At 34.2% G+C, this 14,852-nt stretch overlaps 1 protein-coding gene across 4 annotated transcripts in view; it reads left to right on the plus strand.

The window, feature by feature from the left end:
* Positions 1 to 12,839, plus strand: part of LOC134546281 (xaa-Pro aminopeptidase 3) — a 53,400-nt gene extending 40,561 nt beyond the window's left edge. For all 4 annotated transcript variants that reach the window (XM_063388989.1, XM_063388987.1, XM_063388988.1 and 1 more), the window contains exons 6-7: positions 2,649 to 2,769; positions 12,510 to 12,839. In XM_063388989.1, the coding sequence (XP_063245059.1) occupies positions 2,649 to 2,769; positions 12,510 to 12,688 (300 nt within the window). In that variant the 3' untranslated portion in view covers positions 12,689 to 12,839. The remainder of the gene's footprint in view (positions 1 to 2,648; positions 2,770 to 12,509) is intronic.
* Positions 12,840 to 14,852: the final 2,013 nt, after the last annotated feature.

The raw sequence follows: 14,852 nt of genomic DNA on the forward strand, positions 1-14,852 counted from the left end.
GTAAATTGCTTTCAACTGACACTTAAACAAGCTGTAAGATCATCACAGGGTAAATAATACTTATGGCTCTGTCTCATTTAGTTAAAAACCTATATACTGAAGCTATTGCGTTATACTATGAAATTGTACTTTAAATAAGTAAATCAAGGAACCTTTGAACAGGTTTTAAGGTAAGAGGTATTTGATGGTGTCACGTGTCATTTAAATTGAGGTGAAATAAATTGAATGGACTAAGGGCAAAAAATTTATTAAATTTATTAAATTTATTATACATTGGCTCTTTTGATTTTAGCGTTGAAATTTTTTCCGCAAAGAGGTTCTTAGTTCTAGTCCTAATTCTAAAAAATAATGGGAAGTTTTATAAAATGGTTATACAATGTAGTTGTAAGTTGTTATTGATAAATTTATTTAGTACACACTTTTAAGTAACTGAGAAGTTATATGATCAAAATTATTAAAAATATAGTTGTAAGTAGTTATTAATAAAATCAAGGAGTATACACATTTAAGTTAGTAACTGAGAGGTTTTATAATCAAACTATGAAAATCAGAATTTTATTGACATGTTAACACATTGAACTCTTTGTGTGTGGCATTTGGTAGGAGTAATTTCGTGAAAATGGAACAGAAGTCGATGAACGGAAATGTGACGCAAAGTCGGCAGACCCACATGTAGCATTACAAACCTATATGTGGCCACAGACTGAGAAAAGTAAGGGAAAACCTGGAAAAGTCAGGGAATTTCATTTAAGATTTTGTGTGGCCACCCTGAGTCACTTTTGTAAACATTAGCGTACATACCAAAAGTATTAGTGTGCCAAATGAAACTTTATGATAGTGAAACTTACCCTGAATATATTTGTTGAACTAAAATAGTCATTGTAAAAAGTAATCCCAAGTTATAAATACGTAAGAAAACTGGCATTACACTGTTGATAATATATAGTCTCATTCCCAAACCCCAACTGTTCCAAAAGCATAGTGGTAGAATGTGTGGTTGAAAAACTCAAGGAGTAATTTTTTATGTAGTTCAAATCTCATCACTGTCAAAAAAAACTTTTTTTTAAATAACAAATTACTGAACTATACAAATTATGCTTTAAGTAAATATATATAATTACAATTTATTTATTTATCTCATTGCTCCATGAATTTGCATAGGTGTAACTTTATGATGGTACAACTATCCTTTAATACCGTATAAACCCACATACCATCCACACCTTTTTTAAAAAAATCAGGTTCGAAAAAGTAGGGTGCGTGTGTTACATGGGTCTTGGGCCATTTTTGCACGGTGACGAAATAACGCCGGCGCGACTGGAGGTTGCTGCGATAGGCAAGAGGGGTAGGGGAAAAGGATGGGAAGGAAGCAGCAGACAGTCAAGGTCACATTCCTCACAGCGTTGTCACACTGCTTTGAAATGCCTGCAGATATGACAGTTAAACAAAAGGTGTAAAAACAGTGCACATCTTAACTGGAGGCTGTGAAAAAATGTGGTTTACTGTAATGTTGACAGTCCTTTCTGACGGAAGAAAACTACCGCCGTATGTGATTTTTAAAAGGAAATCGCTCCCAAAAAATGAAAAATTCCCTAATGGTATTATTGTGAGGGCTCAAGAGAAGGGATGGATGGACTATGCAATGGTTGTGGACTGGATTATATGTGTGTGGGAACGACGACCCGGTGCTTTGTTGAAATTACGAAGCATGCTGGTGTTGGACAGCTTTCGCTGTCATTTAACCGAAGAAACGAAGAATCGTCTGAAAGATGGGCGAACAGATCAGGTCGTAATACCTGGAGGATTAACTTCAGTTTTGCAGCCCCTTGACGTCTGTATCAATAGGCCGTTTAAAACGCATCTGAAGCAGCAATACTCCGAGTGGATGGCGAGCGAAAACCACGAAATGACACCGACCGGGAGAATAAGGCGACCAAGCTTGTATCTTGTGTGTCAGTGGATTCTCAATGCCTGGTCTGCGATCCCAGAAACATTAGTCGTAAAGAGTTTTAAAAAGTGCTGCATTTCAAATGTGCTCGACGACACGGAAGACGATTGCTTGAGCTCCGATGATTAGTGCTCCGACACTGGTAGCATTGTGGACAGCAGCTGTGAGGAAGTTTAAGTCCGTTCTTGGCCGACGGCTGTGACATCATGTTATTCTTTTGTTAATTTTATTGTCTGTGTGATTTTGTACGTCACTTTTATTTAAGCCTAAATAAATGCCGTATTTGTGTTAACCTAATTTATATTTTTATGTAGAATATTCCACATTTAGGCACAAGGTTTTTTATTATGCATGTCATAAAAATAGTTTTTATTATGCGTGGATGCAATAAGGTCATACCTAGCTAAATGATTTAGGTTGACTTGCACATTCATGTCTTGAGACAAAGTAAAGTATTTTTTCATTTGATTAAACTGCAAAGTTTTTGCCCTTAACAACCAAAATTCAACTCTATTAACTATACAGCTATTTATTTTTAGTACATATTACTTATTAGTTTTAAATTCACCTCATTATAAAGACACTTCACTATAGCAAACACACCCAAAATCAATCCCTTCAAGTTTGTTATACCAAGGTTTTATTTAATGGAGTGTTTTTAAAACCAAATCATGTAATTTATTAATATTTTCCCCCTCAGGCAGCCTACAAGTTCTGTCCGCACCACGTGAGCCATTACTTGGGCATGGACGTGCATGACACACCTCTTATTCCTCGCAGCATCCGGCTGGAGCCTGGCATGATTATCACCATTGAACCAGGTACCGATAAGAGTCTACTAAAAATTTGGTCTCACATGCCATGTTGATTATTTTGTTTTCTTGTCATTACTATTATTCGAGGGCCTTTACTGTAAATTTATTCCTGTAACTTCCATGCATTTGATGTATAATTACTAGGGTTGTGCGAGAATGAGATTTATGCCTCGAGAAATTTTCGAGAAAGAAAATATTTTTCTCGCGAGAAACGAGACGAGAATGAGAAATTTTTAAATAATCAAGATTTACTGTAGATATCACTTTCAAAATATATTGTTCTGTAATAAAACTGTTGTTTATCATATAGAATGACAATTTAGTTGCCTGTGCACAACTGACATGCACCACACGTTATGTAGGCCTACACTAAATTATAAATAAACATTCACTCACTTAGGTAAAAGTCTAGTAGCTAACATGTTAATTGTGATGTTAAGCATCAACAAGAAATCATCTAAGAAGAAATAAAAATAACCTGTACTAATAATAACAATAATTGTATCAATAAAAATAACAAATTATGATGAAAACACCTTGAATTATTAAACACACTATTTTTACATCCTTTTTTTTATTTTCATGGAGAAAAACAAGTTCTTGCACATGTTCTGTAGCAAGAAGTTGTCTCCTGCAGCTCACAATGTTCCCAGCTCCTGAGAACACTCGTTCACTGGCTGCCTCAGTCGCAGGAATCCCGAGAAACTGCATTGCAATTTTGTACAATTGGGGGTAAAGACTACTGCCCTTCTCTTTACACCATTTTAAGGGGTCATCCACTCTTGGAATAGTAGGCAAAGAAACATAGTCTGATACTTCCATGTTGCCATTATTTTCATCCTGTTGTGCCAGTTCATCGAATGCATTCCAGAGAGATGATTTCTTTTCTTGAGCTTCAGGTTTTTCTGAATCAGAGAGAATACATTTTGCTTTAAATATAACATTTTGACAACCTCAATTAATACACACTTTGTAGATATACAAACTTTAAACAGCTGTACACATTGTTAAAAAAATAATATAGTATGCATTCAAAAATTATGTAAGTATGACAAATACGTTTTTTTTAACGTTAATGTAGGTAATGTTGAAGTTAGTGTCCTGACACATATATATTACTCATAATATATTTCATATTGATCAATATTTGAAGCCTTAAAAAAATTTTAATTCAACACTTGAGCTTACCTGGTGTGTTTGTTTGTGAAGGTGAAATTTGTTCCACTTTTCGCTTTAAATGCTCAATTGCCATCATTTTTTCATCTTTGGGTACAACAACGTGCTTGAATCGTGGATCTACTAGCATGGCAGTGTAATATGGTTCACTTCTTTCAAACAAAGGGAACCTCGCCTTCAAAGACTGAAGCAGTGCTCTAGCAAACACCACACCAGCTCCCATTATTCCCCTTATGTTTACTTACATAACCTGCGAGATATTGTGTCACAGAAAATAAAAATGGTATTACTGTACCATTGTAGCTGAAGGAGACTGTTCTGCACATAATTCAGTTGTGGCTTCATATAACGGTTTCAAAATTTTGACATATCCTTGAACGAGTTGCCATTCAGAGACTGTTAAGTTGTCAATATTTTGAGTGGCCAAATGACATGCAAGTGCTCCTTTATTTTCTAGTAACCTGCTGAGCATGAGATACTCTGAGTTCCATAGTCGCACAATCTTGGATCAAACTCAGTGCTGGCAATCCAAGTGCAGTTTGAATTTTATGAAGTTTCTTGGTAGCACTGGAGCTATGCTTGTAATGGCCAACAATTGTCCTAGCTCTTTTCAACATGCTGCCCATTCCATCAGTCTCCTTTAGTGTATCATTTAATGCTAACTGCAATGTATGTGCAAAACATTGAAGTTGAACAAGTTCTACACAGCACATTGACATACCAAGCTTTCTGTTTCTACCATTATCTGTAACTACATATAGGTGTATTGCATCTTTTAGTTTGACAATATTCCACTTTTGCAAGACTGAAGTAAACTTATCTGCAATGGCAGCACCAGTGTGACCTCCCGAAAAGTGATGAGAACCAAGACAAAAAGTCTTGAGGGTAAAATCTTTAATGAAGTGGCATGGCACTGCCATGAACACATCATTGGCAAGGGAAGTCCACAAGTCACATGTGAAAGACATGGAAGCTACACTTGCCAATGCATCTTCCACTTGTTTGCTCACATTTTCTTTAACTTAAAGATACAAGCCGGGGACTACACTGCGTGAAAACGTAGTTCTGCTAGGCACTCTGCATAGAGGCTGTGCAGTACCAAGAACTTTTATGAAAGACATGTTCTCCACTGTGTTATAAGGTAACATGGCATCAGCCAGCCATTCCCCAATTGAATTTGTTATGGCTGTAGCTTTCACATGAGTTGGAGACCATTTAAATGTATCCTCTATTTTAAGCTGTTTTGGCACAGGTTCTCCAGATACACTAGAAAATCTAGGCTGTGATGATTTTTGTTTCTGAAGGTCATGAAATTCATTTTTTATGGCAGAGTGCTGCAGGCGCGGATCCAAGGGGGTGGGCGATAGGGGCGATCGCCCCCCCCCCCTCACCCAGGGAAGCAAAATCGATGATGTAGCCAAATACATAATGACCCGCGCAATGTCTTACATGAAACCAAAATATTGATAGCTGTGTGCCACATTGACACAGAGTAACTTCACTCTGGGCATGTTTCCTTAATCCTTCAACTTTTCAGCTGTCCTGAGCTCAAGGGAAAAGCATGGCTTGGAATGTTGGAAGGGGGTGGCGGGCGACAAGCTGGGCTGTCCCGTTACTGGAGTGGAGGGTGGAGTGAGGAGAGTTGCAGTGCGACCACAACCAACCCCCCCTCCCCAACTATATGCCGCGCCAATAGACGACTGCCTTGCCTTCTCGTCAGTAACCTACTGTATAGTCAGTGACAGGACAGTGTTCAGTGAAAGTTGTCAGTGGTGTAAGTGTTGCCGTCGGTTATTCATTATACGTGTATCTGTCTGATCATAATACTTTCATAAGAAGTTATTTGCCAACAATACATTATGGTAAGTCTTTCCTCCCACGTTTATTTGATCAAATTTTTTTTTATGTGCCAAAGAATTCGGAACTGTCGTTAATTTATTACAAGAACTGGGTTTCATGTTGCATCAGCACAAAAACTGTGCGCACCTGGCACGCTTGCTCCATGCATGCAATATCCCTCACATCATGTGTGTGAACGAAGCACAGAAACAAACAGTGTGTGCATTCTCTGTTTGATAAATAAATATAATCCTTTGTAGCTTTTAAGTACGTAAACTCCCCAATATTCGTGTTTCTCTTAAGGCCGTGATCTGTTTATACTTTTTTGCGGTTATTATTTTTTAAAGCCTAAACTAGAACAGATTTCAAAAATCTGTTTGGCAGTTTATCTGTCAAATGTCTTCTTGTATTTAATGTATTTTTTCAAGATCAAAATCTGTATGTTTTCTCCTAGATTATGTGATTAATTAAAATTTATTTATTTATTTATTTAAATTTGTTAAATGCCCACCGACAGTCTTGAGACTTAAGAGGTGGGCACGACACAAAACAAGTAAAAACAAACTATCACAATAAATAGAGACAGCACAGGATATTCACAAAACATGAAAACAGAAAAGACATAAATACCTAAAGGATAAGATAACATGACACATTACTTAGCGAAATATTAATTACATAATTATATTACCTCAGTGAATACATTTACTACACACAAAATATACAGAAAAATGGATAGTACAAAATATTACATGTGACTAGAGGATAAATTTTTAAGTTTAGACAGTTGATTATTTTTGTGATTCCTAATTAATCGGTATATGATATCATTAAAGTTATGTAGAGTACAATATGTTTGGTATAAGCGAGAATTAAATTGTGGTATTTTTAACCCAGTGGTTTCCAGGAGATAAGGAAGGTTAATTTTAGCATTAAAACAATTTTCAACAAACAGAGAATCTAAATACAGTATACCTACTCTATGTGCACCAAGATGAGTTAATGCAGGTGTAGGAAGGTTTTTTAAGTTTATTAAATTAATTAATTTTGTTTGTATACTTTCTAGTTTATTTGTATCGGTCGATTTGATGTCATTCCAGATTACTGAACAATATTCTAATTTGGACCTTATTAAGGCAAAATACAGGGAGAGAATTGAGTCGGAATTAGTAGCATAAAAAGTAATAAATTTGATCATAGCAAGGGTTTTGCGAGAATACATGTATAAATAGTTTACATGATTATGGAAAAATAATTTAGAATCTAGAATAACACCAAGATCCTTAATTGTTGAATATTTTGTGATTACAGAGTTTTCTAAAATATAATCAAAATTAAGTGTTTGATATTTCCTTGTAAAGGATATAACAAATGTTTTGTGTTTATTTAGTGTAACCAGATTAAATTTACACCAAATGTTTATTTGGGAAATGTCATTTTGTAATAAAATACAGTCATTCGGTGTTACTATATTCCTAAATATTTTTAGATCGCCAAAAAGTACTCCTGTAAAATGGTTGAGAATTTGAGGTAGGTCGTTTATATATAAATTAAAAAGAAGAGGCGATAATGTGCCTCCTTGAGGGACACCAGAAGAGATACTAAACAGGGAATAATTATGGTTATTAATTGTAACATAGAAGTTTTTACTTCTATTAGTTAAGTAATTAGAAAACAAGTTTGTAAAATTTTGACTTAAACCAAAGTTAAATAATTTTTTAAGAAGTATAGAATGGTTCACAGTGTCAAAGGTCTTGGCTAAATCAAAAAAACAGGCATCCACTTGCCCTCTGTTGGTAACATCTCTATGTATAGGATTTAAAAAAGTAAGCAAGTTTGTGGTGGTCGATAATCCTTTCCTAAAACCATGCTGACTGCATGATAAACTGTTTTTAAGCTGGAAATTTAAAAATCTAAGAATTATTTTTTCAAATATTTTAGAAAAACCATTGAGTAGAGAAATAGGCCTATAATTGTTAACATTAAGTTTAGAGCCTTTTTTGTGAATAGGTATCACCTTAGCAGTTTTCCATTTCTCCGGGAAAACAGAGGATTGTAAACTAGAATTAAAATAGGTAGCAAAAGAGGGACTAATAATTCAGAGCAGCCTTTTATAATGAATTAGGTATGCCATCTGGACCAGTAGATTTGGATGATTTCAACGATTTTATGCCACATGATACTAAACATTCTGAGATTGTGGAGACAGGTATAGATAGATACTAAATACGTATATATTGTTTGTCACAGGTTGTAGGATACATGTAGAGGGTTCGTAGACACTGGAAAAATATTTAGCGTATCCATTGGCTAGTTCAGCGGGATCGTTCGTAATAGTTCCATTAATTTTTAGAGAAAGCTGTACATAAAAGCCATCTTTCATTAGTTTGACATATAGCCAAAAAAATTTAGGGTTAGTTTTAATATACATAATTATTGGTATTTCGAGTCCATTGAATTTTGTCTCTTTTTATTAAATATTATCTGTAGCCTATTTCCGGACTTCGTTTTGATAACTTTTCTACAAATGTTACACGTTCCCGTTGACTTACTGCCACTTTTTGTGTAATACTGCCACACTGATATGTCCACATGTTCCATTTTACCGTAAAATCAAAGTTTAATTTGACAACAAAGTTTACTTCTGTGAAACTGTTATATTCCCACAACACTTTTTTTTAGAGGTGGACGGGAATAGCATTTTTACTTCGGGACGGGATTCAGTTGGGAAATACATTAGATTTTCGGGATCGGGATCGGGAGCAAGAGCAGTAAATTGTCTCTTAGCTTGATCTTACAAAAAATATTACTTACTTTTAAAATGTGCGTATTTTTAAGTCTTTTTTTTAAGTAAACCATCCACATTTATAGTCCAAATCAGTGGAAATGGCACTGCCTATTTTAGCATACAAACTGTTGACAGTTTCTTCGTACAACTCTGGAATTATTTTCCTGCTGAATGTTTTGCTCGATGGCAGACTGTACAGAGGCTTAGCCAGTTTTAAAACATTTTTTAGGCCTCTTTCGTCAACAATGCTGTATGGATGGCAACCATTTGCTAACCATTTACCTACTTCTTTTGTCAAAGCCTTTTGCTTGGGGTGGTCAATACCCCAGGTGACAAAATTAGCTAGCTTGGGCTGATTTGTTGGTACATTTGATTTAACTGACTTTTTCTAACTTCTGCTTGATAATTTGAAAGATGTGTATTTTTCCTGAAGAATGGTCAACTCATTTTTTCCCTTCGGATGTTGTGTTAAGTGTCTGTGCATACCTGTTGTGGAACCATATTCCGTTTTCAGGACAGAAGGGCACAAAGTACATTGCACCTTGTTATTTGATAATTTCCTAAAGAACTTCCAAATAGGTGCAGAAGACACACCCAGTTTCACTTTTGCTACTGCCTTGAATGCCAGGCTCCATCATTCACACAAGTGTATAAACTACCCTTTTTTATTAAATGAAATTTACCGGAAATAATTATCTCACGTACTTTAAAAATACCACATGTTTTAGTTGTTCACTTTCATTCTTACATAATGACCAACTACTAAAACGTAAAACCCTCTGATGTTTATGAAAGACATTTATAATGGCATAAACATGTGAAACCAAGATGGCGTCTTTCAGTTTAATAGCGTTTCGAATATTACGCGCTTGGCAACACTGCTTTTTGTTGCTCTTGTTAATTTTCAAGACAAATTATAACCTCAAAATATGGCAAAGATGTTAACATTCGCCAAACTTTAAAATAATATTCAACATTGAGTTCTTTATTTAGGCAGAGATTTATTTTAAACTATGTTTATGAACGAGTGTTGAATTTACGTTAATGTTTATAATATGTAATTTATTTTTTGTGACGTCTTTGTACTTTGTTCGTTTAATACGTATACGAAGTTGTTAAGGGACGTATGTATACATAACGTATTTTTATAATATAAAAATTAGTACGACAAAGTTTTTTACTATTTAAAAAAAATTGTTTTCCCGAGGTATTATCTCGAAGATAAAAATTATTTTCCCGAAGTTAGGGAATGGTTTTTTTCTCGACTTTTATCCCGAATTTCGGGATCCCGTACACCCCTACTTTTTTTTTCCACTTGGTTATGCCGCAGTTGGACATAAAGCAGTATTAGGAAATTATTCTCATATTCCTAATAACATTTCACAGGCGTTACATTATTTATTAATTCCCGCAGAGTAGCTCGCGTAAACGGGAAACTCTGGTACTGTAATGAAAACAAAGTAATTGATACTAGGGAGGCTTTGGCAAGATTCATTACTCGTGACGTGTTACGACTGAGTGAAACAAAGGTGGAAAAGGAAATGGGATGAACATACCTACTATTTATTCTGCCTTTTCAATGGGTTTGAATACACACATTCACGTAATTTTACGTAATACAAGGGCATGAATTGTTCTGCGTGTTCAATCCATTCCTTTCCATTCCAGTCCATTTAACAATAACATGACTTGTGCAGTCTTTTATTGAAACTGTAATAAGAAACGGAACAGCGAAGCAGACTCGGTCTGGCAGCATGACCACCATTCCCTTTTGTTCGTTAAAAAGTAAATTTTGTATTTTGCCGTAATAATCAACATTTCAGTATGCTATTAAACATACCGAACAAAATATTATGACTAAATTAAAGGTAATGTTTAATAACTTGACCGTAATAACGTGTATGTAAACAAAACCAATTTTGTAGGTAAGGTTCCAACATATTTTATTATGTATTACGCTTACGTAATTTAAAAATTAAATACGGCAGTTTTTCTTTCAGGATAAATTGGAATTTCATGACAATTTTTATTCACAGTTTCGGTTATTGATATGGTTTTGGATGGTTGACTATCGGCTAGTCTAATATCTCTTAATGATTGCATCATGTTTGCTTTGTGTTCCGCCAAATCATTTTTCGTCCAAACAGGCAGACGCGTTTGGTCTTTTTAAAACATTTAAACTAAAATAATGGCAGTGTGTGTGTAATGTTCAACATATAAGAATACAACTATCAATATGAAATTTAGTTTCCATACCAAATTGAGTTGTTACCGGTACCAAAAAAATTTCTCGTTTTTTTTTTTTTTCTGAGAAATTATTTTTCTCGTTCGCTGTTCGAGACTGCAATATTTCCCAAAAACATTTCTCGAGGTTCGAGATCTCGCACAACACTAATAATTACAAATTTTCTCAACAGATATTTATTATACGTTGTTCTTGAGCTGTAAAAGGTGTTGCAAGTGCTCATGATTATAAACATTTGTGTAACGTTTTCCATTATCAGATAAAATGATAAAACTTCTCGTGAGAAAATTTGAGACAATATGTAGAATGCAGAGAGATATAGGAGTAAATTTACACGAAAAAATCTTAAAATATTAGTGATGAAAAGAAAATGAAATAACCAACTCAGCATGTCACACGGACCCCAAACATCATTGTTCTTGAGTAATTTAAAAAAAATATTTTAAAACATGTTTCAGTTTTACGTTAGTATATGATTATTCAGGACTCATCAGTGTTGGGACCTGCTTGACAAAAATTAACAGAAATTCACAAAAATTTTACATTGCAAATGAGCATTCCACAAAATATTACACCAGATGAAACTGAATTGTATAATATAGTCAGTTCACTTGAAAAATTATTGTGTGTATTTATTTTATTTAGCACAAGACCTTATCTAGTAGAACTGTTGTGAATACGAGGGATTTAATGTTCAATTTAAGTATTTAACCAAAGGCAAAGAACACAGGGCAAGGAAAATATATACCTTCCAATGGAGAGACTTTCAGATAACTTGCTGCCATTTTCTTGTCCTTTTCTTTGTATTAATTTATTCGCTATATTTTAGTGCTGGGCGAAGTTCGGTTAAAAGTGTCATGTTAATAAGTTTTAAAAATTAAACGTTTGTTGGCAAATTTGTGTTGACCTCGAACTCTAATTAGTAGGCCGGTGCGGTTCCCCGATATTTTGGTTCCTTTAACTTACCAGACCCGGAACCGAATTGAAATCTTTGGTTTTGGTTATTTTTGTATGTTTATCTTACTCTGTATTATTAACATAGAGTAATGTTTAGCCTGCAGAAAAAGTTAATCTCATTTGTTTAGTGTCACCAACATCTTAGAATATTAAAAAAAAAAAATTACAAACAAAACATGCTAGCAAAAGTAATTACAGTGTTATGAATCAGAGCATGTTAGATCTTTAGACTAGTAAGCAAAAAATACAAATGAGTGCTGATAATGCTGAACTGCAAGATTTAAACGTATCTTCGCTATCAGAATCTGGAAGTTATTAACCTATTCCATGGTTTGAGGTTAGCTCATAAATACTTACAAATTAAAGTTTTAATTTAGTTTAAAGAGTGTCTTTTTTTTGTATTGTTGAATTACCATTTCCAATAGCCTTTTGATGACTGAAGAAGAATGACAAATTTCAAACATATTTTTAGATTATTAATTTGGAATAAAACTTTTTTTTGCTTTTGTAATAACCAAAACCATAACCAAAAACAAAGGTTCGTGATGCAAAACCAAACTGGAACACTCACTATGTTTGCAAACGTTGAGAAATATTTTAACAAGGTTAGTTCAAAGTTTGAAGCAAGAAATTGTCATTGGTTCAGTTCGAAAAAATATTTCCACAAGTTTGGTTTGTGTTCGTAACTAAAAAACCAAGGTTCTCCCAGCTCTACTTATTTATGTTATCTTGGATTTTTAGGAATCTATGTCAATAAGAATAACGCCTTTGCGCCACCCGAGTTCCATGGATTGGGAGTACGGATTGAGGACGACGTGCTAATCACAGAGGACGGACCAGTCGTACTCACAGCAGCCTGTCCGAAGACTGTGGACGATGTTGAGAAACTTTCTGGTGCCACACCTGTGCTGAATTTGTGAATTTTTGAACTTAATGTGGTTTTTTTAAACCTGCACTTCCATAACTTTTAGGAAGCTAATGATTTATAGCACAATAAGTGGTTGTGTAATTTTTAATCGTTATATTGTGTGATGTACTGATGTGTAAATAATACATTTTTGCCCATTTTCATTCCATTGAGTATGATTTGAATTATTACTACATATACCTAGTCAAAATGTCTCCATGGAAATAAATTAACAGAGATTCAAAACTTTTCATTATACCCACATGTTTTCAAACCATAACAAATAATAGAAACCCACAAATATGTATGTATAATAAATGTTTTAATTCTAATTTTCATTTATTTTAATGAGTAGATTCATATTTAAGGCCGTCCCTGGTCCGGCGACTTGATAGGGAATTGTAGGTTACAAAGTGTTTTTTACATCTACAATTTTTCATATTAAAATTTAGTACTTGGCTTGTTTGCTGCAGTTTTACAACAGAAATCATTGTACAGGTTAATATTGTAGAAAAAATATCGATAAGTATTTTATTTTACATTTTTAATATTCTGGAAAACCTAAAAAGTGGTCTAAAAACAGGCTGTAAGATATACAAATATTTAGAGCCTGCACTATTTTTCCTTTTAAAGTAAAGAAAAAAAAAGTCAGCGATGGCATACTGCTAACTTTATTAGAACAAGAAATATTTCGTATTTTGCATTTTCAGATATTTCTTCTGGCCGCGAGTAGGTTCTCTTGCGCCTGTCTTGCGCACGGGAGCCTGCAGTCGACTGCCATGTTGCCAATTCTTCGGACCCATCCTCGGCTAACGGAATCTTACCCTACCTCCTCCATGCCAGTAAATATTCTGAATGGTGCAGAGTACTGTGAGAACGAGATGAAGAAAGCTAAGAACAGTACTATTAATTCAGAGACGCATGGCTATGCTGCGAAAAGCGAAAGGTTTGAAGAGAAGGTGAACCCAAATTTTTTATAGTTTTAATTATTTTTTCCATTGACTGCAAAGTGTGTTGGGCAAAAAATATTTTGTGACATAATGTACTTTTCAAAAACTTCCAATTTTGATATTTGAAATTTGATCAAGTGACGCTTTGCAAACTAAACTATCCTGATTCAAGAAATGCGTTTATTTTTATGTAAGTATAATTTAGGCCAAAAAATAATCCTCAGCTTAAAAGTACGAGTAAACAAGCATTTCTACATGGAAAATTAGATTTGGTAAGCATGAAAACAAGTTAATTTTTAACCGACTTAAAAAAAAATAAGAGGTTCTCAATTCGGTTATAATGTTTTCAATCACATGAGTATTAAGCTGTAAAAGCCAAATTGTTAGTTACAATTAGCTAACTTTTAAACGAATTGCGACTTATAATAAATATTGTGCCCTACAATTTAATATAAATATTTTCAGTGCCTATGTGTAAGACTTAAAAAATTAACATGGCTACGTTGGAGAATTCAACACATATTCAGCAGCAAACTTAATTTCTTAGCACCATTTGTTACTGCGGCAATATTTTTTACTTAATTCGTCTACCACGAGAACCTCAGTGCACTAGCTGTGAGATTCTCTTCCCCCCCCCCTTTTTTTTTGTTGAAGTTCAAGACAATGTGAACTAAAAGTGGAAACTTGAAACTTGTACTTTAGATAGGTTAAATATTTTTTACATATTTTGGAACAGCTTAGATCCTCTGTGCGAAAGGTTTCAGGATAAAGGATTTCATACTCGCATGCCAAGGTTTAAATTTAAAAAAAAAGGCTCAGTAGATTAAGCAGCTGGTAAGTACATATGCCATTGTACTATTACATAACATTATTCTGTTCTTTTGAAGAAAAAGAATAATTGTAATTTTTAGACGGCTTTCCAAATGTAACTTAAAGATAAATCCCTTTATCAGGCATTATTTTGTTTTTACTTAGGAAGCTACATCGTATGAATCCACATAGCAATGTGTGAAGAGCCTGGCAACCAAACCACTACAAATCAGACACCAGTTTGAAAATCTTATTAGTTGACTAAAACCGAGTATTTTTTTTTTAAACTTTAGTTTAGTATATAAATATTAGTCACAAAAAAAGTGAAAAATGTATTTGGGTGTGCGGATATTCGTAAACACGATTAGTTGCACAGTTATTTATGAACTATTCACATTCGGAAGTTGAATATCAAAG

The sequence above is a fragment of the Bacillus rossius genome, chromosome 1 (genome assembly GCF_032445375.1).
Source record: "Bacillus rossius redtenbacheri isolate Brsri chromosome 1, Brsri_v3, whole genome shotgun sequence".
Classification (NCBI taxonomy): Eukaryota; Metazoa; Arthropoda; class Insecta; order Phasmatodea; family Bacillidae; genus Bacillus; species Bacillus rossius.